Here is a 25809-nt window from a genome sequence, read left to right on the forward strand (position 1 = left end):
ATTTTTTTCATTGTCATAATTCATTTCTTCTGGTTCAAAATTTGTTATTCCTGGTGTTCGTTTAGTAATACACGTTCCTATTAATCGTTTGTACTTTCTTCTTCGCCGTCGTTCTCAATTGCCTCCAACTTGTGGATTTTGAGATGCTGATTGAGATTGTCACTTCTACTAAACTTCTTGTGGCATATTTCGCAGTCATATGGCTTTTCTTGTGTGTGAAGCGATCTAAAGTGTCGCTTGAGATGTTCTTGGCGCTTGAATCTTCGTGAGCAGTAGCTGCACACAAATATCTTGGATTCGTCAACAAGATCCGCTTCCTTGTTTTCCTTGCGTCCCCTTATCCGGTATTTAGACTCACCTGAAATAACTTCAGTATCATCCGGAAGATTCAAATCTTTGAAGTCAATTTCAACGTTTGTATCTTTGAGGTCTGGTGTCTGGCGACGAACATTGGTCTTTCGCTTGGACATGAGCTTGAGTCCCAAAATGCGTTTAGAAGCGTTTGCTATCCCCGTACTATGTACTTCGGAGTCTTGAGTATCGTGAGATGACCTGGAAATTTCACTGGCCAGCAGTAGACGGTCAGACCCAATGCTTAAATTGCTGTTGTCTGGATTGTTTGAGTTTTTTGCAGCAAGTAGCTCTCCCAGATCTAGTGATGGTTCACGCTTAATTTTACTTTCCATCGAATTGAGACTGTTGAATCCACTTTCACCCTCAGATACTTGTTCCTGCTTTACCTTCGATTGTTTCGCCTTGGTTTTGGTTACTCTTCGTTTACCAACATTTTGAAACAAGGCAGCGTAGTTGGGTTCTCGTTGCACATACATAGGGGGAATACTTTCCTCCAGAGGTGCTTGTTCCATTGTTGGAGGCATAAAGTCGTAATAGCCATCCCTGAACATTTGCTTTGCTTCCGTATCCATGTCGCTTGCATCCGGATCTGGTTTAACTTCGCCGTTCTTCATTTCTTGGTCGGGCCAAATGGCTCCAGGATCGACCGTTTCGTTCTTGGTTGGCGTCTTGAAGCGGGTAAATATACTCCTCTTCGACCTCTTCAGTTTCTTGTCGGAGAAATCCATTTCCGCAACTTCATCTTTGGGACTCATGATCAAAAACTCATTTATGTTGTCATTATTGGAATTCTCGTCAAGGTCTCCGGTAGATGTATCACCATCTTGATTTGTATTTACAATAGAAGGACCGTTGGATTTGAAAATGCTTCGAATAAGATGGCGCGATTGCTGGTCTTGATATGAAGATTTTGCTGCCGTGAATTTTTGTGGGGCTGGCGAAGAGGGCGATGGTGGTGTGGTTATTTTGGACAGCGCATCCGAAGGTCGTTGGCGATCATTCATGAACGGGATATAGTTGGAAATGGAGTTGGTGAAGCTACTATAGCGTCCATTTTGGCCACTTTCCCGCCGACTCAATGGAGTTGACTGTTGACTGTCAAGTGATGGACGCAATGAATATAAGTCCAAAGAGGGTCTATGCATTGCACTAGGAGGCCCCTGATCGACAGAATTGGCATTCAAGAATTGGTGAGCCGAAAAAAATGACGGTTGAGTCGAATGAATCGAGCCAGCCGATGGAGTAAGCGAATTGTTTGTGGTAAACGGACTCAATTCGTTCATATATGTGCCGTCATTGTAGTTCCCACTGGGTCCGTTGACGAAGGCTCCCAAAGTGGTCCCAGTGTAGCTGTCTATCGACTGATGCAGCGGACTCGGTCCATTATCACAACCAGACATGTTGCTATTCGAGCTATTTTGGGTGATACCTTCATTGGGTTGGTTTTGGTTTACGTCTAAGGAGAGTCCCTGGAGAGCTGTGAACAGCTGTGGGTTACCTTCGGGGCTACTCAAGTGCATTGGAGATGGACCATCCTGGGCCGGTGCCAGCGCAAGAACTGATGACTGGGAGGGAAACACAGGCTGAGAAAACTTTGATGGAAGAAACCCACCGTGAAGCGTTTTGCCTGCTGGCACAAACAGGTCTTCTATTACTTCATCATAGAATGCTCCGGGAACTTTAACGTGATTTTCCATAGGTAGGTCAAAGTCTTGCATGTACTGTGAATGTGGCGTGGCATTGACTCGATCTTCATCCATTGCCGTGCCATCGCCCATGTCTGTGGCTCCATAAAACCCATTCTCCGCACCCCTGAACCCAGGCTCGTCACCCATATCATAGTCTGGGGCGGTTGAATTGACCTCGGGGTACGGCAGATTGGACCATTGGTCCACAAAGCCATTGGGTTCGTGGCTGGAAGAAGGTTTTGCGGTTACAAAAGAGCCCCCAGTTTCCGAGTTGGTGCGCATCGGATCAGGATGTGATCGATCTCGCGACGGAAATTGGTATAACCTTTCCATGTTCCAAAGTGTCTATACAACCGAGCAGAATTTGTTTTTAGAATTTTGTTGCGAATTGGCAATGCGGCTATGATAACCAGATCTGCGGCCTACGGGTACCGTGTGCAGTCCCAAATCCGCGAACGGTTGCAAATTCATCCTATAATATAGTACATACTGTTACATTTCATTGACTCATCTCTGTCGAAAGCTTTCCAGCTTAGTCTTGTTCTTTGGCTTCGTCCGATGGAACTCGTTGCCGTATATCTCCATCGACCGTATCCAGATCGGGGTTCATCACCTTGAGCACGGATCTACGTTTGGAACTCACCAATACTTGCACATCCATCATCTCGTCAAGAGAGTTATCGGAATCGTAGTTGGTATGATTATCTGACTCTGCCATGTTTTCGGAAGACATTTCGTCGTCAAAGAGCCTGCCTCCGGTGGATATCAAGGTATTTTGACTGGCCTTTTCTCGCAACGTTCGAGGCCCAGTCAAGTTCTTTGGTGATAACATCATTCTTGGTGAGCCAGGAGTGTTGGTAAATGAGAAATTTCCTTTCACCTTTGAGACTGAACGGTTCATAAAACTTCCTTGCAAAGGAGTGGGCGATGGTTTTTCAGGCAATTCGTGTTCTTCGTTGTTGTACTCACCACTAGTCAAAGTATCTTTGGACGTCCAATGGTCGTTATGGAACTTGCTTCTTTTCTCCTCGTATTCTTGTCTTTTGCGAACCCACGAGTCTATCAGAGCACCGTCAAGGGTACTAGCAGAGTCTGCTGCTAGCCTATTGTTGTATGGATGGGTGGTGCTATTTTGATCATAAAAGTTCCCAAAGTGGTAGTCAATGTCGTCGTCTTTAGGCTCAGCTGCGGATGCCTTGCGGCGCTTAATGATGAATAAGGACGCCGCAACTGCAGCTGCAATGGCAGCGACAGGAAGAATTGTACCCAAAATGGCCTTTTTAGGCACCAGATTTGAGTTGTTGGTGGGTGCGAATTTGCTGGAATAATTGTCCTTGAGACTCGATACCTGCTTCAAATTGTCCGTGTCGTAAAGTGTTACTTTATAGCTGTTATCACGCTTTGTGGAGTCTTGATTGACAACTAAAAGGGTGTTGAAAATGGATGCCGCTCCCAAAATTTGTTCGGGGTCGATATCCAAATCAAGTTCTTGCCATGCCCAACTAGCATCGTTAGTAGCCAACTTAGCCACCGCTGGAGTAGACGGCTGGTTCAAGGTTTGTCCTCCTATAAGAAGAACACTTTTCACCAGGAAATGCAGCTGAATTTCTGCCACAGAGTCGTTGGACAAGGGATCAAATAATGGAAGTGCCAATGCAAACTTTCGAGAGTTTATCTTATCATTTCCAGTAGCAACCGATTTGAAAGACCATCCAGAATCAAAGTTCCATGTGGCTAGCTGATACATGTTGAGCCAACCTTTATTTGTTTGTCCTCCTATGACCAATTGAGTCTGAGAGTCGGGTCCAAGTATATTGGAAGCACCGTAAAATGGCTGGGGTTTAGTGGATGTTGAAATGTTGGAGAACAGCTTTTTTTCAAAATCAAACGATATGAGCCTGTTCGTGATCTCCGATGACGGATGGCATAATCCTCCGTAAATGTAAAGAGTATCCTCAGCAGCCAAGTATGTTGCACTTTCATAGAACGAAGCATCGTCGAGTTCATCGAATGCATTGGATGCCAACAGCACGGAATCCCACAGCTGAGCCGATTCATTAAAAGTTCTGAGTTCTAGTAAGCCATCTCCACAAACATCTTTTGACCTTGTCAGTCTTTTGGGTGGTGCTGAAATAAAACCATACAATTCACCTTGCTGCAAAAATATAGTCGAGTTGTCTGGAGCAGTACAATACACTGGTAAGGTATCATCCGACTTTATATCCGACTTCAAGTCTCCATCAACAGAAAAATCAATCTTTATAATGTCATTGTTTTGCAACTGGAGATATGCATGTCCTCCTTCTAAATCATAGACGGTATTCCATGCAAATGCGACAACTGCATTAATCGTAAGTAAGATAAAAATATCCAGCCAGGACTTCCACCTGGTAAGCATGATGTGCAGTTCAATTACACTATCAAAAAGTGTCTTTGTTCCCCACGGCGCCGCAAAGAATTTGGATAGTGGTGTTTACCTTTATGTTTTTACCGTATTAGGACAGATCACGTGAACGTCAATATCGACAAAGTGGAAGAGACGGATCGAGAGTACGAACGGTAAGCTCTTTAAGGTAGTGGAGAATGCACCAAGCCGTTAAAGCACCAAACAGTTTTAGCAATAATCATTGGCAATGTGATTATTGTAATTGTGCAACCGATCATTATTTGCAGCCATTTCTATTGGGTTGAATTTTGACAATGAATCCCCTAGGACCTCAGACGACATTTTGATCATTACAGGGAACCCCACTAAGTGCCTCAAACTCGAAAAGAATAGCTCCTCAATAAGAAAGTTCAACCTTTACTTGAACCGTCATCATCGTCACATTTCACAGCCAGTGCACCAGCTATTACTCACACTGAAAATTTATGCCGGGGTCTCACTCACCCAACCATGTCAACGTTTGGAAAAATATTCAGAGTGACCACCTATGGTGAGTCGCACTGCAAGTCCGTCGGATGTATTGTCGATGGATGTCCTCCTGGACTTAAATTGTCAGAAAGTGACATACAGCCTCAGTTGAGTAGAAGAAGGCCAGGTCAGTCCAAGTTATCGACACCCAGAAACGAGAAAGATCAGGTCCATATTCAATCCGGAACCGAGAACGGTATAACCTTGGGATCTCCAATTGGTATGCTTGTGTTAAACGAGGACCACCGTCCCAATGACTACTCGGAAACTGACCTTTACCCTCGTCCTTCGCACGCCGATTGGACTTATATCCAAAAGTACGGTGCCAAATCTGCTTCTGGAGGAGGCAGATCCTCAGCCAGAGAGACTATTGGTCGAGTGGCTGCTGGTGCGATTGCAGAAAAGGTTCTTTCGCTTGCCAACGGCGTGGAAATCGTGGCGTTTGTTTCCAGTATTGGTTCTGTAGCCATGGACAGAAACCCATTGGACCCTACTTTTCAGAAAATCCTCAGTACTATAACCAGGGAAGAGGTCGACGGCGTGGGCCCCATTCGTTGTCCAGATGCCTCGGTTCGTGAGCAGATGGTCAAGGAGATTGAAAAGTACAGAGATGCCCAGGACTCTATTGGAGGAGTTGTCACCTGTGTGGTTAGAAACTGCCCCATTGGCTTGGGTGAGCCATGTTTCGACAAGTTGGAAGCTACTTTGGCTCATGCTATGCTTTCGTTGCCAGCAACAAAGGGCTTCGAAATTGGATCTGGTTTTCACGGGACCACCATTCCCGGCTCGAAACATAACGATCCCTTTGTCTTTGACGAGCTCAACAAGAGATTGAAGACCAAAACCAACAACTCGGGCGGAACCCAAGGAGGAATCTCAAATGGAGAGAACATTTACTTTTCAGTTGCATTCAAGTCAGCAGCCACCATTTCTCAAGAACAACAAACCCTGACATACGATGGAAAGAGTGGAGTGCTTGCAGCAAGGGGAAGACACGATCCAAGTGTCACCCCTCGTGCGGTACCTATTGTCGAGGCTATGACAGCCTTGGTCTTGGTTGACCAACTATTGATACAAAAGTCTCGTGAGTACGGCAGATCTATCGTTGCCTCGAGTGACTAAGAACATATAGCAGATAGGGCCAACGGTCCCTAAAGATACCTGAATGTTGTCATTTGTAATATTCTATCTTGTATTACCGTAGTACTATCTTGTATGGTAGTACCTTCTGGCCTGTATACGCACTCATTTGTACAGTACCACACTCAAGATTCCCGTCGTGAGAGTTTGCACCTATGGATCTTGTGCAAAAGGTATTGATCACACTTTTGGTGGTCCTTATCGCCACCTTGATACTCTTCTACGTCCAAACAAATGGTATTGCCATCAAATCGTCTGGTGACTCTTCTCACAGACAGCCTTCATTTCTCATCTTGGGTACGAATGGAGCAGGAAAAACTGCATTTTACAATCGATTGATGAGTCAAGATAACCAGCCCAAATTCGAGCAGACTGTGTCTTCGATAGAACCTACTTTCGGCCATATAAATTTACCATTAGCCAAACATTCCATAGCCAAGACTTATCAGATCATCGACTACCCAGGTCATCTCAAGTACACCCAACTTCTCAACAAGTTAATTCTCGAGGACATAACGCTCCAGAAAATCAAGGGCATTGTCTACGTGATTGACTCGTCGGCAGCAGCCACCAATGGTCCTCGGTTATTGGAAGTAGCTCATGGTCTTTTCCTGCTTTTATCGCAGACTGAAAAATTGAATAACGGCATAGATATTCTCTTTGCCGTCAACAAACAAGACTTATTCGACTCACGACCCGTTTTCAAGGTGAAAGAGTTGTTGCAGCAAGAAGTCGACAAGCTTGTGAAAAACGAGCTTATGCAAAAAAGCCTGGCAGGTCATGAAGCATCTGGTATTGACGAAGAGGATGACGATACCAACCGTGAATCGCTCAAGGAGTTCTGGAGCTCAGTTGTGGGCCGTAATGGACGTTTCCTGTTCGATATGCTCGAGGGAAATATGGACTTTATTGGTGGGTCAGTGTTGAAGAACAAAACCGAAGACTGGGAAAATTGGTTCGATGAAAAAGTCATGAACCAGCTGTAAGGAGTCAGGGTTTTCCAGTCGGTGCGGAAGGGAAGAAACCTGGCGTGTGCACTTCCTTTTGACGTTTAGCTCGTACTCGTGCCAGTACATAAGTTTGAATTCTCAGCTTATACATTCCATTATCAAGTTTATAATCTTTCACTTTCGTTTGTTTGAGCTGAGAAACCACAGTTTCCAACTCGGTGGTCAATGTTTTCTTCTCATCTTCCAACTTGGCCAATTTGTCGGGTTCTTGCTTATCTTCTGCTGGTGGCTTCTTCCATCCACTCATAAGCTTAGTCCATGCATACGGCTGTGCCTGCTCTATTTGTTTGTTTAACCCACTTATTTTGTTCTCCAATTCCATTTTCTTGGCATTGAGCTCCTTGTAACTAGCAGGATACTCTGGGGTACAAAATGTGGAATCGTTAAGATGCGCCTCACAAGCGTGGAAAAAGTCAACTTTATTTGAAGACAATAATACACAGCTTGTGGGTTTGAAACATATATTACACGCCTTCAGATCCAGTTCGGCTACTCGACGTAAAGTGTAATCATTAGGAAACGGCACCGACATTGGGGAAGTTCTCTTATCCTACGTATTGGGTAAATGCTCGCTCTAGCATCGCGTTACCTAAGCACTTATATGGGAGGTCCAAAAACAGCATGGCTCGTCAATAAAGACAGTCTTAGCTATTCATGAAGCCTACCCAGGCAGGGATCGGCTAGTTTCTACAGCACAAAAGAAACAGGAAAAAAGGAAATTGAAAATGTAGTTTTAATACACTTTCAGTAAAAAGCATTGCACACGAACCATAAACACACAATAACTATCGTTGCAAGATATATCCCATTTCTATCTACATACCACGACTCTTCCCTCGTCTCGCACACTTGGCGCAACTCAAACCCCTTATCTAGGCGTCGGCCGGGTAACCCGCGCCTTAAAATTCTTCATGGGATTCTCAAAAATGGTTGGCGTGAAGGGATATAAACAAGGGCGAATCGGGATAACCGGTACCAAATAAGTTTAATCAATCAACCGATACATTTCGGAGACTCTACACAGCGCACAGACGTGATAGCGGTCGTCATTTACCCTACTTGCTTATTGGTATTCTTTCCTAGCGGCTAATTTTACCATACCCCTTGTGACGTGTCTTTGCAAGGTTGTGGACAAGACATCAATTTGACAGTGAAGACGACTTTAACCCATTTCAAGTCGTATACTTCACCGCAATATCTATTTCGACATAAGCGACATCTCTAGATTTTTCGTTTTTTTGTTTTTGTTGATTGCCATCCCCGGTCGTGATTGGTGAGCATACGACGTCGCGAAAGTTGACCCTTGGCAATCGTCTTACATAAAACAGCAAGTTACAATGGCAGACCATCAGGAAGCAGACATCGACTCTATTGTCGATAGATTGTTGGAAGTCCGTGGTTCAAGACCCGGCAAACAGGTGACATTGATGGAACATGAAATTCGATACTTGTGCACCAAAGCAAGAGAAATCTTTATTCAACAACCAATCTTGTTAGAATTGGAAGCTCCCATCAAAATCTGTGGTGACATCCATGGTCAGTATTACGACTTGTTACGACTCTTTGAGTACGGAGGATTCCCACCCGAGGCAAATTATTTGTTTTTGGGAGATTACGTCGACAGAGGTAAGCAATCCTTGGAAACAATTTGTTTGTTATTGGCGTATAAAATCAAATACCCAGAGAACTTTTTCATCTTGAGAGGTAACCATGAGTGTGCTTCCATCAACAGAATCTACGGTTTCTATGATGAATGTAAAAGAAGGTACAACATCAAATTGTGGAAAACTTTCACAGATTGTTTCAACTGTTTGCCAATTGCTGCCATCATCGATGAAAAGATCTTCACTATGCATGGTGGTTTATCTCCCGACTTGAACTCGATGGAACAAATCAGACGCGTGATGAGACCCACCGATATTCCTGACGTGGGATTGTTGTGCGATTTGTTGTGGTCAGACCCTGATAAGGATATCACAGGATGGTCGGAGAATGATCGTGGTGTATCTTTCACCTTTGGTCCTGATGTTGTATCTCGGTTCTTACAAAAGCATGATATGGACTTGATTTGCAGAGCGCATCAAGTGGTGGAAGATGGTTACGAATTCTTCTCCAAGCGACAATTGGTTACGTTGTTTTCAGCTCCCAACTATTGTGGTGAGTTTGACAATGCTGGTGCCATGATGTCCGTCGATGAAAGTTTGTTGTGCTCGTTCCAAATCTTGAAACCTGCTGACAAAAAGCCACGCTATCCAGCTAACAATGTTGGTAATAACAGACCGGTTACTCCCCCAAGAAAACCAAAGAGAGGTTCCAAATAGGCGCCCCTGTCTGCCGTAGATGACCATCTCACTGTTTATCCGACGTATAATTGAGACAATGGGTTTGATCCAAGTCTTAAAATTTCTTGGTTAACGAAGATATCAGGAATGATGATGATGAGAAGGTACAGAAATGCATGTATAATAATGATATTCAAATTTCCCTTTACTTGGTGTCAAACGCATTGGCACCATTACCAGAGAGGCAATATTAAAATTGGGATATATATAGCTTTTGTATATTTCACGACGATATATAGCCTTAACAACCCATACTACCGAAGTTTTAAACTAGCAAATTCTTGGCTAGTGGTTGAGTACATGTCTTATTAGTGTGGGTATATAGTTTTAAATCAGTTTGAGTCGTTTATCATGAGAACCAGTCTACGGTGAGGCAATGGGTGTCATTTGCAACCAATTTTTTGGTGAGCAAAATAGAGATTTTTTTTATATTATACTTAATATGTTTTATGTTTTCGCAGTGTCTAAGTGTCAAATGGCCTATATGTTCAATAAAAGCTTCAAAATCAGTTGGGGACTTGAATACTATCCAGACCCGAAAACAGTCACAGTGCACGTGCCTTTCCAATTACATAACAATCCGTTGACATTACATAAACTAAGGTTTTGTGTAACGTTTACTTGCACGCGGTGAAAAATTCTTGAAAATTCATCAACTAATATAACAAAGAACAAGACAAAATGGTATGTAAATTTTGCTTCCAAGCTTCCCGTTTTCCACACAATCTCGTTGTGCAGACACTAACTCTAGGTTTTAGTTCAAGATTTGTTAAACCCAAACCCAGCCTCTGAGGCCAAGAAGCACAAGTTGAAAACCTTGGTGCCCCAACCCAGATCATACTTCATGGATGTGAAATGCCAAGGATGTTTGAACATCACCACCGTGTTCTCCCACGCCCAAACTGCCGTTACCTGTGACAACTGCTCCACCGTGTTGTGTACCCCAACTGGAGGTAAGGCCAAGTTGACCGAAGGTTGCTCTTTCAGAAGAAAGTAGAGCCAAAAATTCTGTATATTTGTCAAAAGTAATACATGCATGGAAAATACAAAGTAGTAAAGGTCATATTTGTAGGATTAAACAGTCTATAATTTGGACTTGGAGCAGAACCGCACCACCTCGTCGATGGCATCGGCCACTCGGTCAACGTTGTGCTCGTTCAAGCCTGCCACCGATGCTCTACCAGAGCTCACCAAATACACACCATGGTTCTTTTCAAGTCTAGAAACCATTTCTGGCGTCAATCCGGTAAATGAGAACATACCACTTTGCGACACAATATGATCCCAATTACCAGGGGTTTTCAAATCATTTGTCAACCTATTACGCAACTTAGATCTCATTTCGTTGATTCTAGAGCTCATGGTGGTCAAGTCATCCTGCCATTGTTGTCTTAACTTGGAGTCTGTCAAGATGGTTGCAACAATCTTGGCACCATACGCAGGAGGGTTGGAGATTTCCGATCTGGTAAGCTTGTTGAGCTGCGATTGTATAGCACGGTTCAAGCCCTCATCCTTCTCATGAGGAATGACGTGGATTGCACCCACTCTCTCACCATACATACCACAGTTTTTGGCAAACGATTGGCAAATTACGATGGGTGTCTTGATACTCTCATCAGCCACTGCTTTCCTTACAGCAAAGGCATCATTTTCCAAATCTCCAGAAGCGAAACCTTGGTAAGCCGAGTCGAAAAGAAGAAGATGGTCTTTGTCAGACAATGCCTTTAAAATGGTATCCCACTGTTCCTTAGAAGGGTCCAAACCAGTAGGGTTATGGGCACAGGCATGTAAGAGGAAGATGGAACCAGAATTAGCAGATTTGATGGTGGACAAAAACCCGTCTAAATCCAACGATTTGGTTTCGGCGTTCCAATATGGGTACGTCTTGACATCCAAACCCAACGACGTGAAGATTTGGTTGTGGTTAGCCCAAGTGGGTTTAGACACATAAATTGCATGGGTGTCACCTTTCTTTTCAGGAGTGTAAAAGTCACGCAAGAAGGCTCCTGCCAAGTGTAAAGCACCTGTTCCCGAAAGGGATTGCTGAGAAACTACTCGTTTCTGTTGAATTGCTGGAGATTCTTTGCCCAAGATGACTTTGGCACTTTCTTCAAGAAATGGTCCGTAACCCGAAATTCCCAAATATTCGTGATTGTAACCTTCCGATTCAACCAATTGCTTTTCGGCAGCTCTTACCGCTGGAAGAATCCATGGTTTTCCGTTGTTATCACGGTAAGCGCCAATACCTAAATCGACCTTATCAGATCTAGTATCATTATTGTAACGAGCCTTAAGGCCAAAAAGTGGATCTGGAGGAAGCTCTTTGATAGAAGCAAAGAATTTTGACATGGTGTTTCGTACCTGGATTTATTAAGTGTAGTTATACTCTGCTTAAGTCCCTCAAATAAGTATCGTGAGCGGCACTGGAGAGGGGAAGTGGTATCTGCAGGATACCGGCAAGTTTTTCGAGTGTAAATGCCGGAAATGTGGGCAGAAACGAAAATGGCCGCGCATGCGCCGAGAAATAGGCGGCTAGTGACTCGGGGTTTTGTTTAGTTTGATGGGGTGATCGTGGAATGGTTGTAAGAGTCTAAAGTCGGCCGAGGACTGCGGCATCGGTGTACGTTGTTCCTGTGTCGGATGTCCGGAAGCATGTGGGGTTTGCGGCGCGGTAGAGCTATTTAGTTGAACGGTGTTGGGGCCGCGATGATTACCGAAAGTAGCGCGGCACGTGAATAAAAAAGTCGATTGATCTATATAATGGTCAAATAGACGGAGTCTTTATAAAACCCAACATCTCGTGAGCAGTATCGTTTTCTTGCCAGAATCTCAGCTTGCTCAACCATTGTGAGATATTAGCCACGAGAATTGTCACCATGGCAAAGAAAATCATGGATGAATCCAAGATGAACAAGTACTTTTCATCGCTGATGAGAACTCCATCATTTCCTTGGAGATACTCAATGACTCTGTAGATTGATCGTACCATGATGAACAAGGATGTCAATGTCAATTCAGCCAAGAGAAATTTCCAATTGAGCCAAAACGACGAACTGCATTCTTGAGCTTTAGCACCTTGGACAGGTTTCATGGAACACCTAATAAAGAAATTCCCCATAACAGCAATGAAGAATCCAAAGAATGCAATCTGGACAAAAAGTCCAACAATGATCAATTTTTCACCAAGATGAAGCATCTCAAGCGTTCCACCGCCTTGGATTTCCTCCACCAGCAGCTTGCAACAATAATGATACCACATCTCCAATGACAAAAATCTTTGTCATATACCTCACTGGGATGAATGCGTGAACCTCGGCTCCCAAAACTCTAATGATTTCACCCAAAACCATATAAATGGTGGCAGCGTAGAATGCAGGGCCAATCAAGATGAAAATTGACTGGATAATATATGGTCCCAATGCATCCAAATTTTGGGCGGAAATCAATCGGCAAACGTATCCTACGCACTCCAAGCAACTACCTACAATGAAAGGTGTCATAAGACCGGTATAACGACGGAGTTTCTTTCTTTCAATTTTACCATTGAATTTTCTGTGTGCATAAATAACTTGAGAAATTCCAGCCACCACCAGAAGCCCAAAAAGAACTGTAAATTCAATGTTCACGCCCCGATTGGGAGTGTATCGGTACGCCTTCCATTGGTAGTCAGAGGTGTCGGACATGCCTAGGATAAAGTAAAAAGGATAAGGAGAAATAAGGAGAGATAAGGAGGCAGTGAGAACGGATTTAGACCTGCATCGCGGAAAATAGTCCGATCGCGTCAAGATGCATTAAAAGGAGGTGAATTACGAGTAGTTAAAAATGACATCCCACTAATGGTAATTCAGCAATAAACTAGTTCACTTATCATAGACAGAAAAGATTGTTCAGCGAGTCACTTTTGAGTTTTATAGATGCTATTCATAAGCCTTGATTCTCCCGTATAAATTTTCGTTTAAACAGCTTCTATTTTTAGATCGAAGTACGAAACTGAAATTATAAAATTGACAGATAACGAAAGTCTATCTAACAGGACAATTGAATGTTCAAAATCATAATATCAATTCTGACATTAGATCGAGAAGATGTGGTAATTTAAAAACACCATTTTACAATTATTACCACTTTTCTCATTCATTAAAAACATTTATCAAAAAAAAGTTTATCAGATTGAATATCCATTCATAATATCATCAGTTATCGGATGCCAGTACTGTCTGCTTTTACTGGATCTGACCGTTTCCCGTCTGACGCAACTCTCGATAGTGCAGAAGAGTCGCGAAATGCGGGGGAGTTGCGGAGCTAGGTGAAAAATTGTAGTGAGAGCAAGAATGAAAATATAAAGGACACAGCTAGGTGAAATTAGGTATTTTTATGGGTACTATGGCTCTCAAGTCGCCCATACTAGAAGAGAAAGCTGTACAATTTACTTGAAATCCTTCAACTTTTCACTCATTAGTACTATCAATGGACTTGAGTAAAATCAAAATGAAACAAATTAAATACTGATATGAGTTAAGCAGCAGTGTTGGTCCAGGTCTTTACACTCAGCCACTTTACGATTGCTCAAAGATTTATACATTTTTATGAATTTTGACGCTTCTTATACCACGCTCTTCACCTCGAAAAACCGCTTCAAGTAATAAATTTGGAAAAGCGAGTTGATGGCCACAACCGCAATTTGGAACACAGACCACCACTTGACCCGATCGTTGGTACTCTCGGCAGTATTACGGTGGGTTCTCTCTCTCATTACCAAGTAACTCTGTTCTGCGCGAACATCATCGGTTAATTGTGATAACCGTTGGATGGCATAGTCCAAAGTATTGGACCTCGAGTCACTGGCATCGATATATTTGACTCCATGAACGTTGAAAGACACATCCACGTCGACTCTACTGGACCTTTCATTGGAGAAACAGTAGTAGTATTTTCCATTGGTATCGACCTTGATGAGTTCGTCTCCATGGTCGAGGTCGGTTCTCTTCAACACTACCTGGTTATTGGGCGTTGTTACGTAGAAATCAATCATAAACTGTTCCAGATTCTTGGGATCACGAGACCCCACCTGGAAACTAACAGCCAATTCATCACCACTACGCACTTCTTCAAAGAAACAGTGTTTTCCATGTGGAGGAAGGAGCACGTTGTGGGCCAGAACCGTGGCCAAAAATGCAAAAAACAACGCCAATACCGACTTCATGGATGGTGGTGAAGATTGTGAATATTGAACACGCGTTGAGTTTTGGCGGTGCGGACACGAAGATCGATGGTGTTTGGGTGCAAGAGGTTACAAACTAGATGGGTATGCTATGATATGGCTATAATGGTTTCATGATTTCTTCGTACAACAACTTCTTCAAGTCCTCAATGGTCAATTCGTCCTTGCGGCGATCAAAGTCGAAAAAGTCGTCGGGGATCTTTTCCGCCAGCGGTTCGTCGGTAGGATCATGGTAGAGTTTTAAGTATGGGTGGTCGAGAGCATCTTCCACGGTTATTCTTTTTGCTGGGTTGAAAATGAGGAGTTTTTCCAAGAGATCCACTGCCAATGGATTGGCGTTGGCAAACAACTCATTGAACGGTATTTTTTTGCAAAATGGAAGAGACCGAATATACTCACGTGCCCGCTTCAGTTTGATGTTATAGTAGTCTTCCATGTTTGGAGTGCCCAAAACCTCCATGATGAGCCAGAGCTGGTTGTGATAGTCACGACCAGGAAACAATGGCCGTCCCGTCAACATTTCTGCGAGAATACACCCCACTGACCATACATCGATTGCAGTGGTATACTCCAGAAACGTGAGCATGATTTCCGGGGCTCGGTACCACCTAGTGGCCACGTACTCGGTCATGAACCCGAAATTGTCCTCTGTCAGCGCCACCGACCTCGCAAGGCCAAAATCACAAATCTTGAGGTCACAGTTGGAGTTCAAAAGTAGGTTACTTGGTTTGAGATCACGATGAAGAACATTGGCAGCATGCATCGCCTTGAGAGCACGAAGTGTCTGGTAGATGAAGTATTGTACGTGGTCGTCGGAGAGTTTCTGTGTACGAATAACTCGATGTAAGTCCGTTTCCATGAGTTCCTGAATAAAATATATTTCACGAAATGATTCATAATTGAGTGGAACTTGTATGGCAAGAACGGAGATTATGTTTTCATGGGAAAAGTGTTTGAGGAGCTTGAGCTCACGAAGTGTCCGGAGACATAACATCGACCGCTCAAAAGGTTCAATCTTTTTGATCGCTACCTTCTGGTTGGTGGGTTTGTGGATGGCCAGGCACACCACACCATAGGCACCCTCGCCCACCACTTCCAAGATCTGGTAATGGTCTGATACATTGAACGAGATCTGGCGGACTTGGGGCTGCTGTAACGGCTGGTCTTGGTCCATATGTGAATACCGGTGGACAACACGGGAAGAGGATGAATGGCAGCGGCACCCAACGGTCGTTTCAGTGGGGAATGTGGGTCCATGGGTGTACTGGGCGTCTCGCGTTGAATTGGGCGCGTAAACTGCGAACAAATTCGCTCTAGGTGCACTTGATGCGAATTACAATGGGATTATGCAGCGAAGGGACAAATGTGGGAACAATTCGTGCAGGAAAACCACGTTGTAAACAAGGAAAAATCTAAACGTAACATTACTATACAGTGTCATAGTCCTCTCGTTATATCTACTTCTTTCTACCAAACAACCCCTTCTTCTTTTTTTTCTTGGTCTGATCCTCCTTCAAAGACGTAGCACTATAGTTGGCCTTTTGGTACATTGGCTGGTCATCAAAGTTGATCACAGGCCGTTCGTGTCCCTGGTGCTGATGCTCAGAGTTGTCTCCTTGGCCACTCAAATTGTAGTAGGGAAAATCTTCGTGAAATCCCCATCCAAGTCGTTGGGTCTCCAACTGATCTCTGTAAGCATAATCTCCAGTAATAGCATACTCAAACGACCGGATCGTGTCCATGGGTCTTTCGTTCCGTGCACGCGTGGGGTTCGACATGTCAGCCTGACGAATAGGCTGGCCAAAAATATCCTTCATTTCTGCTGAATCCTGTGAAAGATACGAGGGTCTTCTAACATTGGTATGATCAGCTGCTTGCTCAAAAGGTTGTGCCTCGTTAACGGCCGAAAGAATGGGATCGTGAATGTTGGCCGAATGCATCTTGTCTTGGCCCCTTGGGTGCTGTTGATAATTGGCCTCCATTTTTGAGGATTTATTAGACCCGAATATCGCCATATTTGCACGGTGTCTGGGTGTGAGGGCGGAGCAGGGATCAAAACCAGTGGCTGTGGGGTGGGCGGAGCCTAGTAAAGGGTTTTAGCACAATGCTTGAGAAGGTTGTGAAAATTGTAGAAGTTTCAAAACCGTCGCAACGATTCCTGGATTCCTGGAATCTTATGTTGTGTAGACCAATTGTAGGTGACTGCTGGAGTTGCAATTTTGGTACCGCCTTCCTTGTTCGGTAATGTAATTGATTGATCCGATAAGGATATCTGGTTAGTACAATTGTGACAATAAATTTGAGCATTGAGTAGAAAAGCGGTAGAAATAGTTAGAAAATAGTCGCAAATTAGTCGGGAATTAGTAGGGAATTAGTAGGCGGTGCCATTGTAGTTGATGCCAAATGGAACCTTGACGGGTGTTGTGCCATTGTTGTACGGCTGTCAAGACATCATCACACCATTGTGGGGTTACCATACACAAGTACCACATACACCTCTGCCTTACCATTCGCCCACCCCATTAACTCACTCCCTTACTCATTTTCCCATTCTTTTCTCTCTCTTTTCTCAAATCTTCTCTCCTTATACATACTTTAAATGTGGATCGCTGCTGCGTAGTTTATATTTATACCGCACGTTAAGCCACCTGCATTAGAGGGGATAGCCCAGCTGCGCCCGGTCCTAGGCTGCAAAGCTGTGGGTACTGGATGCGGAGCCTAAACGTGCGGCAATCTGGCCATATACGGCTAATTAGCGCATTCGAAAATTAACGTTTCGGCAATTACGCCATATTATTTTGCTGCTTAAAAGCATCCCACGCCTTGTTTAACACCACAAACACTCCCTGGCATATCATCTTGTCCTGTAGTTGTAAGTTCGAAAGCTTATCGGGGTGTATTGCACTGATCACTTTCATGTAGTTGATCTTCACTTTCTTGGGTAACATCAAGTCGCCTAGTCCAATCTTCTTATCGGTTACAAAAGGAAACCCAAGCCGTTCTGGAATTATATCTGGAAGAGTTGTTAAAAGAGTCCGAATATTATCTTCCTTTCCATTGCTCCATGCTTGCAATTGCTCATGAACTTTGTCGTGAAGTTTGAACATTTCCTCTTCGCGAGCCTTAGTCTCGGCATTTTGCTTTTGGATCCTGCTGAGGTTGGAGGAGGCTGTCTCTGCTTTTGGTGTACTTTTTGGTACATTCTGCTTTGGCATTGGCTTTGGTGCTGGCTTCGGCTTTGGCTTTGGGTTCACAATTTCATTCACCCGCCGTTTACCGTCCATCACCTTCTTGTCACTGACACCGAGCCGGCTCACCAACTCCATATAACATTCCAATGCTTCTGGAAACACCTCCAACATTTCCAAACTTTCGGCTTTTCTCATAAGCAATTTGGTATACCAGTGTTTAGCACTCTTATCCATGATAGTCCATCCATTATCTATTCCTCTGACATTAAGAAGTTTTATACCATTGTCACAGTGGTTCTTGGCTTCTTTGTAGTTGCCCAACTTGACCAACGTCAAGGCAGCATTGGAGTAAATGACAATTCGATAATCATGATTTTCAGGAAGGGATTCCATGCATCGAAGGTAACTTTGGTACGCCGAACCATAGTCTCCATGACTAAACGATGCGCTAGCTTTTTCTTTGTTGGTGTCGAAATCGGTCTGCTGAAACTCATTGAGTGGTGGAGCCGTCATGCTCGTCAGAGAATTGAGTCCTAGCAAGTCTTCCTCTGGACTTTTTGCTAAAACTGGTGGTGAAACTGTTGCAGGCTTTGTCTTGCGTGGTGGCCGTCGAGGAAGGTCATCGCTCGATGGAGGTTGCAGTTGGGGTCGTATTGGCATATCGGGCTTTTTGGCTGGGGACGTTCTACCCAGAGCAGACTCTGGTCTACCAGAAACTTTATCCATGGCATATGCTCTAATGCCTTGTAATCTCTTTTCCTTTCTCTCTTTATCTTTTTCTTGTTGTTTTCTCATAAACTGCTCAATTGCTTCCTTATCCAAATTATCTTCGTCGGAACCGTAATCTTCATAAGAGCCACCATTTGCCTTGCGTTCCACTGCATCTTTCTTGTACTTTTCCTGGTTTGCCATCCAAGAAGGCATTCCTGGTGACAGCAGCTGTCCACGATGAGCCATGTGCTGTTGTTGAAACTGATCGAGATTCTTCATCACTGTTTTCTTTGATTTATCGAAGAATATCGATGCCTTGTTGAAAAAATCCGTAGAAAGGTCCGTCAACTTTGCCTGGAGATCTTCAGGATGATGAGCCTGTTGCCTTTGAATCGGAGTCAGTGTTTGACTTGTAGTGGATTCTGAGTTTCCTCCACTCATGATATAGTTCACGCACTCTTGTAAATGAGGACCTTTTCTTGCAATTGCGTCGTTAGCTGTCTCGACAGAAAAGCCAATGTCAACCAATTGCGCAAGCACGGAGTCATTTGGTGAAGAAGATACTTTTGGTGACAATTTTGACGGTTGGATCTTAAACGAGGGACGCTCGGGACTGGTCTTTTTCTCAACAAATGCATCGGAAAACTCATCATCCAAAAGCAAAGACAGATGATCTGGAGCCCCAGTTGTGCTCTGATGGGTCGGAGTGGGTTCAGCAATTTGAGAGGTCATTTTTGGCGGTTCAGGTTTACCAAATATTGAAAATGGATCATCGTCGTTTGTCGAGCTCACGGTGTCATTATTGGTCCCGATAGGGGTATGAGAGCCAGATAGAATGTCCAAGTTTGACCAGTGATCGTGGGACCCCGAAGCTGAAGATGCTTGTAAATTGGACCCATTTAATGGACTTTGTTGGCGGTTTTGACGATGCAGCATCGGCATGCGTTTTTCGTTCAAAGACGAGGAGGAAGAATTCGACGTTGCCGACAGAAAAAGGTCGGCAAATGCATCTGTTTTGGGCGGTGCCATGATTATAAACCGAAACACGCTATACACCCGTTTTTCAGCAACCAGTATTGTATTTGTGGTGGAATCACCAATACCGGCCCTGCACAGGGCCAGCGGGTTCCTCTATATAACTTGGCCATTCGCGCACGACTCGCTGCGCTTCACAACTTTTTTCACCTCATCTCCACTACCTAGCCATGCATTTGATGTACACTTTGGGCCCTGACGGCAAGCGTATATACACGTTGAAGAAAATCACCGAGGATGGTGAAATCACCAAGTCGGCTCATCCTGCCAGATTTTCGCCCGATGACAAGTACTCGAGACAAAGAGTGACTTTGAAGAAGAGATACGGCATGTTGCCCACCCAAAACTAGAGACCCCAGAGGAGAACAGTAGAATGGTGTCGAGACAAAAGTTCAAACAACAGTCAGGATAGATCCATATGACTTAGGCATTGCCGTCATTACGTCAATACCTTGTCACTTGTCATTAGCTTGTCATTAATGTGAATACCTTGTCACCTTGTTACTTGACATTGCCTTGTCACTATCATATCACACCACCACAAACCAAACTTACCTCGGCGCTTTCTACTTCATATCTCCATCTATATTAATGTACAGTAGTTGAATATTTGTAGCCTCATATTGGGTCCTGTTTTTGTCCCGTAGCCTCCAAGTTAAACTGAGAGTTTTTGGAATAGTTTTCCCACATTTGTGACACCATTTCGGTGTCCATATTTGAACGGTTAATTTCTTGAAGCGAGTTGTTCATCGCCACGATGCTCTCATTGAGGTTTTCCTGGGTTAGAATACGGTTTGTTATGCTCTGACTCTCTACATACCATGTTGTTGATTATACGTGAAAGCAATGCATTTTGCACCTGTTCGTGTGGATTCTCCATAATGAATTAAGCGTGTTTGTTTTGAGGAGTCTTTAGTGGGTGTATATGCAGGTACGGGCATAGGAACCAGATGAAGAAGAATAAAAGAAAAAGAAAAAGCTAGAATAGACAAATAGAAGCAGCATACATAAAATTGAGCAAATGGCATCAACAAACCAGTTCTAGATGAATTCACAGTTCTTTTTCAATCTACTCTTTTTCGGACTCCCCAGTCCTGCACACCCACCCAGGAATTTTTGCGAAGCGATGAGCTTCTTCAGGTAGAACATGGCCAAAACTAGAAGTGCCGTAAAAGCTGCTACCAAAGAGCCCGAGCACGATCTCCAGCTCCCACTGTCGAGTGAAGAGTCTGGAAGTGAAGGCGAACTGGAAGGGCTTTCCAGTGCTGAGGAATCCGAAGACGAAAGCGATGAGAATGACGAAAACGAAAATGATAAAGAGTCAGTTAAAACCACCAAGAATCCCTCTAAAACCGGATCTCATGTCGTAAACATACAAAAGACCAGCAATGTGGCACGAAAGACAGACAAAAGCAAAAACAAGAGAGGTGTCATCTATGTAGGTAGACTTCCACATGGACTTTACGAAAAGGAAATGCGTCAGTATTTTGACCAATTTGGTGAAATTTCCAGATTACGGATATCAAGAAACAAAAAGACGGGCAAGTCCAAGCATTATGGGTTCATCGAGTTCCAAGATAAGGAAGTTGCCAAGATTGCATGTGAGGCTATGAACAACTATTTGGTATTTGGACACATGTTGCAAGTGCAGATGGTTGAAGAAGCCAATGTTCACGATGAGCTTTTCTCGGGCCACCACGTACAGTATAAGCCATTGCCCCACAAGCTGATCAGCAGGCATAGACATGATTCACCTAAGACCAAAGATCAATGGGAGAAGCTCGAAGCCAAGCAAAAGCAGCGGAAAGAGGCACGTAAGAAGAAGTTGGCAGCGGCGGGAATTGATTTTGAATAGAGGAGAAGAATCGGAGCAGAGCAATAATCGAATAGACCAAAATAAAATCAAATAACGAAAAAGAATGTAGAGTGAGGTGGTGAATAAGTTCATGTAGTGACAATATTAAAGTTGAGATTGATATGTTGCTTTCATTCGATATGTGACGAATGAAATGTCTTTTATCTGAATGATTTTGTTTTCCTGAATGACTTTTCTCTTGTGCTCGTATCATCGTGCCCTTTTTCACGTACCTCACCTCATCTTCGCAACCGTTCACCCAATTAGGCAATAGGTCCCAACACATGCACGAGGTGTATGCAGTAGCTTACTTTTCTACGTGGTTTGATTGGAGATAATCACATGGGACGGGACATCAAACTATTTTTTTCTGGTTTCAAGTTTTTTCATTAGTTGTCGAGACTTGCAAACTTTATAGATACCAAATTTTTTTTGCAGTATCGTTTTAAATAAAACGCGACCGTTGACGAATATTTCACATTTTTTCTCCCATTTGCACTAATAATCATGTCTGACGATTTGAAATTATACACGTTTGAGGAGGTTTCTAAACACAACACCATCAACGATTTGTGGGTTGTATACAACCAAAAGGTCTATGACGTCTCCAAGTACGTCGATGAGCATCCTGGTGGTGAAGAGGTGGTGGTTGATGTCGCTGGAACCGACGCTACGGAAGCGTTCGATGATATTGGACATTCGGAAGATGCCCATGAGATCATGGCTGGTTTGCTCGTTGGCCGTGTTGAAGGCGGTGTCAAGACAGACAAGAAGGTTCCCGTGAGTGGAACTTATGAGGCTGGACTTCCTGTGACCACCATCGCTGCTGTGGTTGTGTTGGTGGCTGCTGGCGCTTACTTCTACCTTAACCAATAGAAGGAAAAGGAAGGGAGGTAGAGAAAAAGTGAGAGAGAAAGAGAAAGAAAAAGATAAGGAAGAGAAATGGAGGAGGAGAAAACAGTAGAGTTAAGGATCGACTACAAATTAGATTGATCTGATCTCGATTTAATCGTTTCTTCTTTATTCATCATCTCATTCTTTTTTTTACTCTCTTCTTCCCTCTCTTCTCCCCTTGCCATAATAGCATAGAATAAATGTTTACTCACTATGGTGTACTGTACTCAAAGCCGCATAGCCGGCCCATGTTCCGTTGCTCCATTTCACCTTTTCTTTAATTCAATTCTCTCCAATGACCCTTTCTGAACTTCTAGGTCTTCGGATCCCCATCATGCAAGCACCCATGGCTGGTATATCCACAGTGAAGCTCGCAGCACAAGTTACAAATTATGGTGCTTTGGGTTCCATTCCTTTTGGAGGTTGCGATCTCACCAAATCGGTCGAACCTGTTCGGCAACAACTTGGAGAATTTACCACACTTACCCACTCCAATTGTGTTAATCTCAACTTCTTCTGTCACCCTAAAGCACACCAGCCTCCTCCTACAAATTCCCAGACGGAAAACTGGCAAAAGTTGTTCTCCACAGTTACCAAGTCGGATGCAAAGTCTGTGGTTTCCAGTCTTCAAAATGGAAATGTGTCGTTTAAACAACTCGAAGATGACCCAAAACAACTCCTGTTGTTGTTCGACATTTTGAAAGAGTATAAACCAAAAATCGTTAGTTTCCATTTTGGTTTGCCAGACAAACTCACCATTTCAAAGTTGCAAGAATTGCAAATTCTTGTCTTTGTGTGTATAACTTCTGTTGAAGAAGCTACCCATGCCATTGAACACAATGTGGATGGCTTGGTGGTTCAAGGTTACGAAGCTGGAGGACATCGTGGAAACTTTTTGGTGGATCAAGAACATGACTCAAACTTGAATACTAGTGAGTTATTCAAGGATGTAACCAAGTTGATCTCATTCCAGGATAGAAAACCGTACTTGGTACCTGCTGGAGGAATCGTGGATGGAAAATCTGCCCGCAAGTACCTCGATGAGGGTGCACTGGCCGTTTGTATGGGAACGGTATTTGTGCCAACTCAAGAATCGAACTCCAACGATTTTGTTGCTACACAAATTACAACTCAAAAGGTTCCCATGCCTACAGTCATGACTCGGCTTGTATCAGGGAAACCTGCCCGGTGTCTTCGTACCCCATTTATTGACAATTTAGTTGGTGAGTACGAAAAAAAATCTAGTCCACTTCCATCGTATGGCTACAGCTATTACGGCTACAAAAAGCTCAATCTGACGCTCAAAAATAGAGACTATGGCTTTTATTTGGTGGGTGCAAACTATCATAAAATCAATCCTTCTTTGACCACTGTCGAAGTGCTCGAAAAGATAGAAAAGGAATTGGCTACTTAGTCAAAGCTTGGAACAAGTCCTGCTTTAAATCTTCGACATCTTCCACACCAATACTCACACGAAGCAACGTAGTAGGGCACGTAGGATCCGACAATGCACGCCATTCAATCAAACTTTCTACTCCACCCAAAGAGGTGGCGTGGTAAAAGTAGTTTAGTTTTCCTGGAAGATTTTTAGCAAACTCTTCTGAGTCTACCTCAATGGCAAACACAGGACTGTGTCCACCAACGAGCTGCTTGGCTACGAAATCGTCCTTTTGCAATGATCCGTGATAGATTTTTTTCAAGTGAGGAATCTCCTTTTGGTGTTCTGCCAAGTAGGAGACAATGGCAGTGGCACTTTGAGATTGTTTCGAAACCCGCAATTCATAAGTCTTCAAACTACGGAGTAAGAGTGCACTCTCTAAATTGGCAATGTTTGTACCCAAGTACACTCTATCTTCCACCAATTGATCTCTGGTCTTTTTGTCTTTGACAAACAAGAGACCTGCCAACAAGTCACTGTGACCACCAAAATACTTCGTAGCAGAGTGCATAACCATGTCTGCTCCATGCTTGAAAGGGTCCTGCAAAGGAGGAGGACCGAACGTGGCATCTACCAACACAAAAGCACCTCTTTCGTGGGCTTTGCGACTCAATGTTTCAAGATCATAAACCGTTCCCAATGGGTTTATTGGTGTTTCTACATGAACCAAGTCGCCTTTGTTGAGTTGCGAGAAGTCATCTTCCAATGAAATTTGCTTCAAGCCATGGTTACGTGTCCAAATGTCTGCAATTCCCGTAACGCCGTGGTAGCCATGACCAATGGCAAGAACCTTGGGATTGAAGTGGGTAATTGCAGCATTGAACGCACTAAGACCAGAGGAGTAAGCTACCACATACGAGCCAACACGGGAAGAGATCGTTTGCTCGACCAACTCAGAATTGGGATGGGATTCCCGTGAATAAATGGGCCGTTCGCCCCAAATCGAAGTGGCATCAGCCGCCTTAACCCATTGTGATGGATCGTCTGAATAAGCGAATGTGGTAGACACGTTGATGGGAGGTGCTACATCTGGAACACGGATCAATTCGTCAGCACCATGAATCAATTTTGTTGCGTTTCCTGGCATTAGGATTGAGTTGCGAAATGCGTGGATAAGAAAATGAGAAATGAGAACCTTAAAGCATGTCGTAATACGCAGGCATATTACCCTATGTGACTCATAAACTAGAAAAATCTGTAGGGATCTGACGACTGTGGCAACGTTTTGAGTGACGTGCAGGATTGATTAGGAGGCGGTAACTGAATGATTGAAAGGGCCCACACAAGATTCAAACAGTAATTGCTATGAGACAGATTTCGAATGAAACGGTTTCAAGGGCTAGCTGACCCTGAGTCACCAGACCCATAATGGCCCCAAAGGGCTAAATATGAATTATACTGTAGATTAACCTCTAAGTTGCCACAAATATCCACGAGGATAACTTTACAACGTGCATGAAAAATGTGGCTCACAAGATGGTTCCAGATCACATGGTGTTGATTTGTGAGCTGACGACTCGTTAAGATCAAAAGTTGACAATAAACTTGATTGGTTAATGTCCTGTCTTCCTCAAAATAGATCTCACTTGCGCGATCGGAGCGGCTTACAAAAGAGGGCATAATTGGCGATGCCTTGCCAATTCAGTGATAGCGTGAATGAGATACCATTGAGGATCCTTATCGTATACCTTCCTGTTATCTCTCAAAACGATAGGCGAAAATGACTGATATCATCATAATTTGACACATCGAGGCAGTCAAAAGGCTCCAGGTTGATGAACTCAAACTCCAGAAGCAATTGACTAATTTTGGCTAAAATTAGCAATGTGTTGCAATTAGTGTTGACTACTCTTAGCTACCACTATCATGGACACGAGTTCGTGATCTATAACCACTTAACCTCATCCTTGCTAGATTAGCCTTTTCGGGCTTAGAGACACTGCACACAGTTTAGATAATATTTTTGAGCCAAGCCACTAAACTACGAGCCAATACGATCTCCGACTCCGATACAAT

General features: G+C 43.7%; 19 protein-coding genes across 19 annotated transcripts; 8 read left to right on the forward strand and 11 right to left on the reverse strand. All coding sequences in view use genetic code 12, as the record gives it.

Annotated features, from left to right (window-relative positions):
- Positions 1-80: 80 nt before the first annotated feature.
- MNL1 (Mnl1p) lies at positions 81-2375 on the reverse strand (the record flags this gene model as incomplete). The annotated part of the gene is made up of 1 exon (XM_001484047.1): positions 81-2375. One exon carries the CDS (start codon positions 2373-2375, stop codon positions 81-83), a length of 2295 nt encoding a protein of 764 aa, XP_001484097.2.
- A 199-nt stretch (positions 2376-2574) lies between these two features.
- PGUG_03479 (uncharacterized protein) lies at positions 2575-4440 on the reverse strand (the record flags this gene model as incomplete). The annotated part of the gene is made up of 1 exon (XM_001484048.1): positions 2575-4440. One exon carries the CDS (start codon positions 4438-4440, stop codon positions 2575-2577), a length of 1866 nt encoding a protein of 621 aa, XP_001484098.2.
- Positions 4441-4938: 498 nt separating this feature from the next.
- Positions 4939-6078, forward strand: ARO2 (bifunctional chorismate synthase/riboflavin reductase [NAD(P)H]; the record flags this gene model as incomplete). The annotated part of the gene is made up of 1 exon (XM_001484049.1): positions 4939-6078. One exon carries the CDS (start codon positions 4939-4941, stop codon positions 6076-6078), a length of 1140 nt encoding a protein of 379 aa, XP_001484099.2.
- A 173-nt stretch (positions 6079-6251) lies between these two features.
- Positions 6252-7082, forward strand: PGUG_03481 (Signal recognition particle receptor subunit beta; the record flags this gene model as incomplete). Its single annotated transcript, XM_001484050.1, has 1 exon — positions 6252-7082. The coding sequence occupies one exon, from the start codon at positions 6252-6254 to the stop codon at positions 7080-7082; it is 831 nt and encodes a 276-aa protein (XP_001484100.2).
- A 4-nt stretch (positions 7083-7086) lies between these two features.
- PGUG_03482 (uncharacterized protein) lies at positions 7087-7638 on the reverse strand (the record flags this gene model as incomplete). The annotated part of the gene is made up of 1 exon (XM_001484051.1): positions 7087-7638. The coding sequence occupies one exon, from the start codon at positions 7636-7638 to the stop codon at positions 7087-7089; it is 552 nt and encodes a 183-aa protein (XP_001484101.2).
- An 805-nt stretch (positions 7639-8443) lies between these two features.
- GLC7 (type 1 serine/threonine-protein phosphatase catalytic subunit) lies at positions 8444-9427 on the forward strand (the record flags this gene model as incomplete). The annotated part of the gene is made up of 1 exon (XM_001484052.1): positions 8444-9427. One exon carries the CDS (start codon positions 8444-8446, stop codon positions 9425-9427), a length of 984 nt encoding a protein of 327 aa, XP_001484102.1.
- An 865-nt stretch (positions 9428-10292) lies between these two features.
- On the forward strand, positions 10293-10445 carry RPS27 (40S ribosomal eS27 domain-containing protein; the record flags this gene model as incomplete). Its single annotated transcript, XM_001484053.1, has 1 exon — positions 10293-10445. One exon carries the CDS (start codon positions 10293-10295, stop codon positions 10443-10445), a length of 153 nt encoding a protein of 50 aa, XP_001484103.1.
- Positions 10446-10531: 86 nt separating this feature from the next.
- Positions 10532-11797, reverse strand: AAT21 (aspartate transaminase; the record flags this gene model as incomplete). The annotated part of the gene is made up of 1 exon (XM_001484054.1): positions 10532-11797. One exon carries the CDS (start codon positions 11795-11797, stop codon positions 10532-10534), a length of 1266 nt encoding a protein of 421 aa, XP_001484104.1.
- Positions 11798-12212: 415 nt separating this feature from the next.
- On the reverse strand, positions 12213-12707 carry PGUG_03486 (uncharacterized protein; the record flags this gene model as incomplete). Its single annotated transcript, XM_001484055.1, has 1 exon — positions 12213-12707. The coding sequence occupies one exon, from the start codon at positions 12705-12707 to the stop codon at positions 12213-12215; it is 495 nt and encodes a 164-aa protein (XP_001484105.2).
- Positions 12646-13131, reverse strand: PGUG_03487 (uncharacterized protein; the record flags this gene model as incomplete). The annotated part of the gene is made up of 1 exon (XM_001484056.1): positions 12646-13131. One exon carries the CDS (start codon positions 13129-13131, stop codon positions 12646-12648), a length of 486 nt encoding a protein of 161 aa, XP_001484106.2.
- A 920-nt stretch (positions 13132-14051) lies between these two features.
- EMP24 (Emp24p) lies at positions 14052-14651 on the reverse strand (the record flags this gene model as incomplete). Its single annotated transcript, XM_001484057.1, has 1 exon — positions 14052-14651. The coding sequence occupies one exon, from the start codon at positions 14649-14651 to the stop codon at positions 14052-14054; it is 600 nt and encodes a 199-aa protein (XP_001484107.2).
- A 118-nt stretch (positions 14652-14769) lies between these two features.
- CEK1 (mitogen-activated serine/threonine-protein kinase) lies at positions 14770-15843 on the reverse strand (the record flags this gene model as incomplete). Its single annotated transcript, XM_001484058.1, has 1 exon — positions 14770-15843. The coding sequence occupies one exon, from the start codon at positions 15841-15843 to the stop codon at positions 14770-14772; it is 1074 nt and encodes a 357-aa protein (XP_001484108.2).
- A 283-nt stretch (positions 15844-16126) lies between these two features.
- Positions 16127-16684, reverse strand: PGUG_03490 (uncharacterized protein; the record flags this gene model as incomplete). The annotated part of the gene is made up of 1 exon (XM_001484059.1): positions 16127-16684. One exon carries the CDS (start codon positions 16682-16684, stop codon positions 16127-16129), a length of 558 nt encoding a protein of 185 aa, XP_001484109.1.
- A 768-nt stretch (positions 16685-17452) lies between these two features.
- Positions 17453-19600, reverse strand: FGR32 (Fgr32p; the record flags this gene model as incomplete). The annotated part of the gene is made up of 1 exon (XM_001484060.1): positions 17453-19600. One exon carries the CDS (start codon positions 19598-19600, stop codon positions 17453-17455), a length of 2148 nt encoding a protein of 715 aa, XP_001484110.2.
- A 176-nt stretch (positions 19601-19776) lies between these two features.
- Positions 19777-19956, forward strand: NOP10 (snoRNP complex protein; the record flags this gene model as incomplete). Its single annotated transcript, XM_001484061.1, has 1 exon — positions 19777-19956. One exon carries the CDS (start codon positions 19777-19779, stop codon positions 19954-19956), a length of 180 nt encoding a protein of 59 aa, XP_001484111.1.
- Positions 19957-20753: 797 nt separating this feature from the next.
- On the forward strand, positions 20754-21461 carry NOP15 (rRNA-binding ribosome biosynthesis protein; the record flags this gene model as incomplete). The annotated part of the gene is made up of 1 exon (XM_001484062.1): positions 20754-21461. The coding sequence occupies one exon, from the start codon at positions 20754-20756 to the stop codon at positions 21459-21461; it is 708 nt and encodes a 235-aa protein (XP_001484112.2).
- A 507-nt stretch (positions 21462-21968) lies between these two features.
- CYB5 (Cyb5p) lies at positions 21969-22337 on the forward strand (the record flags this gene model as incomplete). Its single annotated transcript, XM_001484063.1, has 1 exon — positions 21969-22337. One exon carries the CDS (start codon positions 21969-21971, stop codon positions 22335-22337), a length of 369 nt encoding a protein of 122 aa, XP_001484113.1.
- Positions 22338-22650: 313 nt separating this feature from the next.
- Positions 22651-23769, forward strand: PGUG_03495 (putative nitronate monooxygenase; the record flags this gene model as incomplete). Its single annotated transcript, XM_001484064.1, has 1 exon — positions 22651-23769. One exon carries the CDS (start codon positions 22651-22653, stop codon positions 23767-23769), a length of 1119 nt encoding a protein of 372 aa, XP_001484114.2.
- PGUG_03496 (putative cystathionine beta-lyase) lies at positions 23762-24880 on the reverse strand (the record flags this gene model as incomplete). Its single annotated transcript, XM_001484065.1, has 1 exon — positions 23762-24880. One exon carries the CDS (start codon positions 24878-24880, stop codon positions 23762-23764), a length of 1119 nt encoding a protein of 372 aa, XP_001484115.1.
- Between the last annotated feature and the right edge of the window lie 929 nt (positions 24881-25809).

This window comes from Meyerozyma guilliermondii, genomic scaffold, assembly GCF_000149425.1.
Source record: "Meyerozyma guilliermondii ATCC 6260 scaffold_4 genomic scaffold, whole genome shotgun sequence".
In the NCBI taxonomy this organism is placed as follows: domain Eukaryota; kingdom Fungi; phylum Ascomycota; class Pichiomycetes; order Serinales; family Debaryomycetaceae; genus Meyerozyma; species Meyerozyma guilliermondii.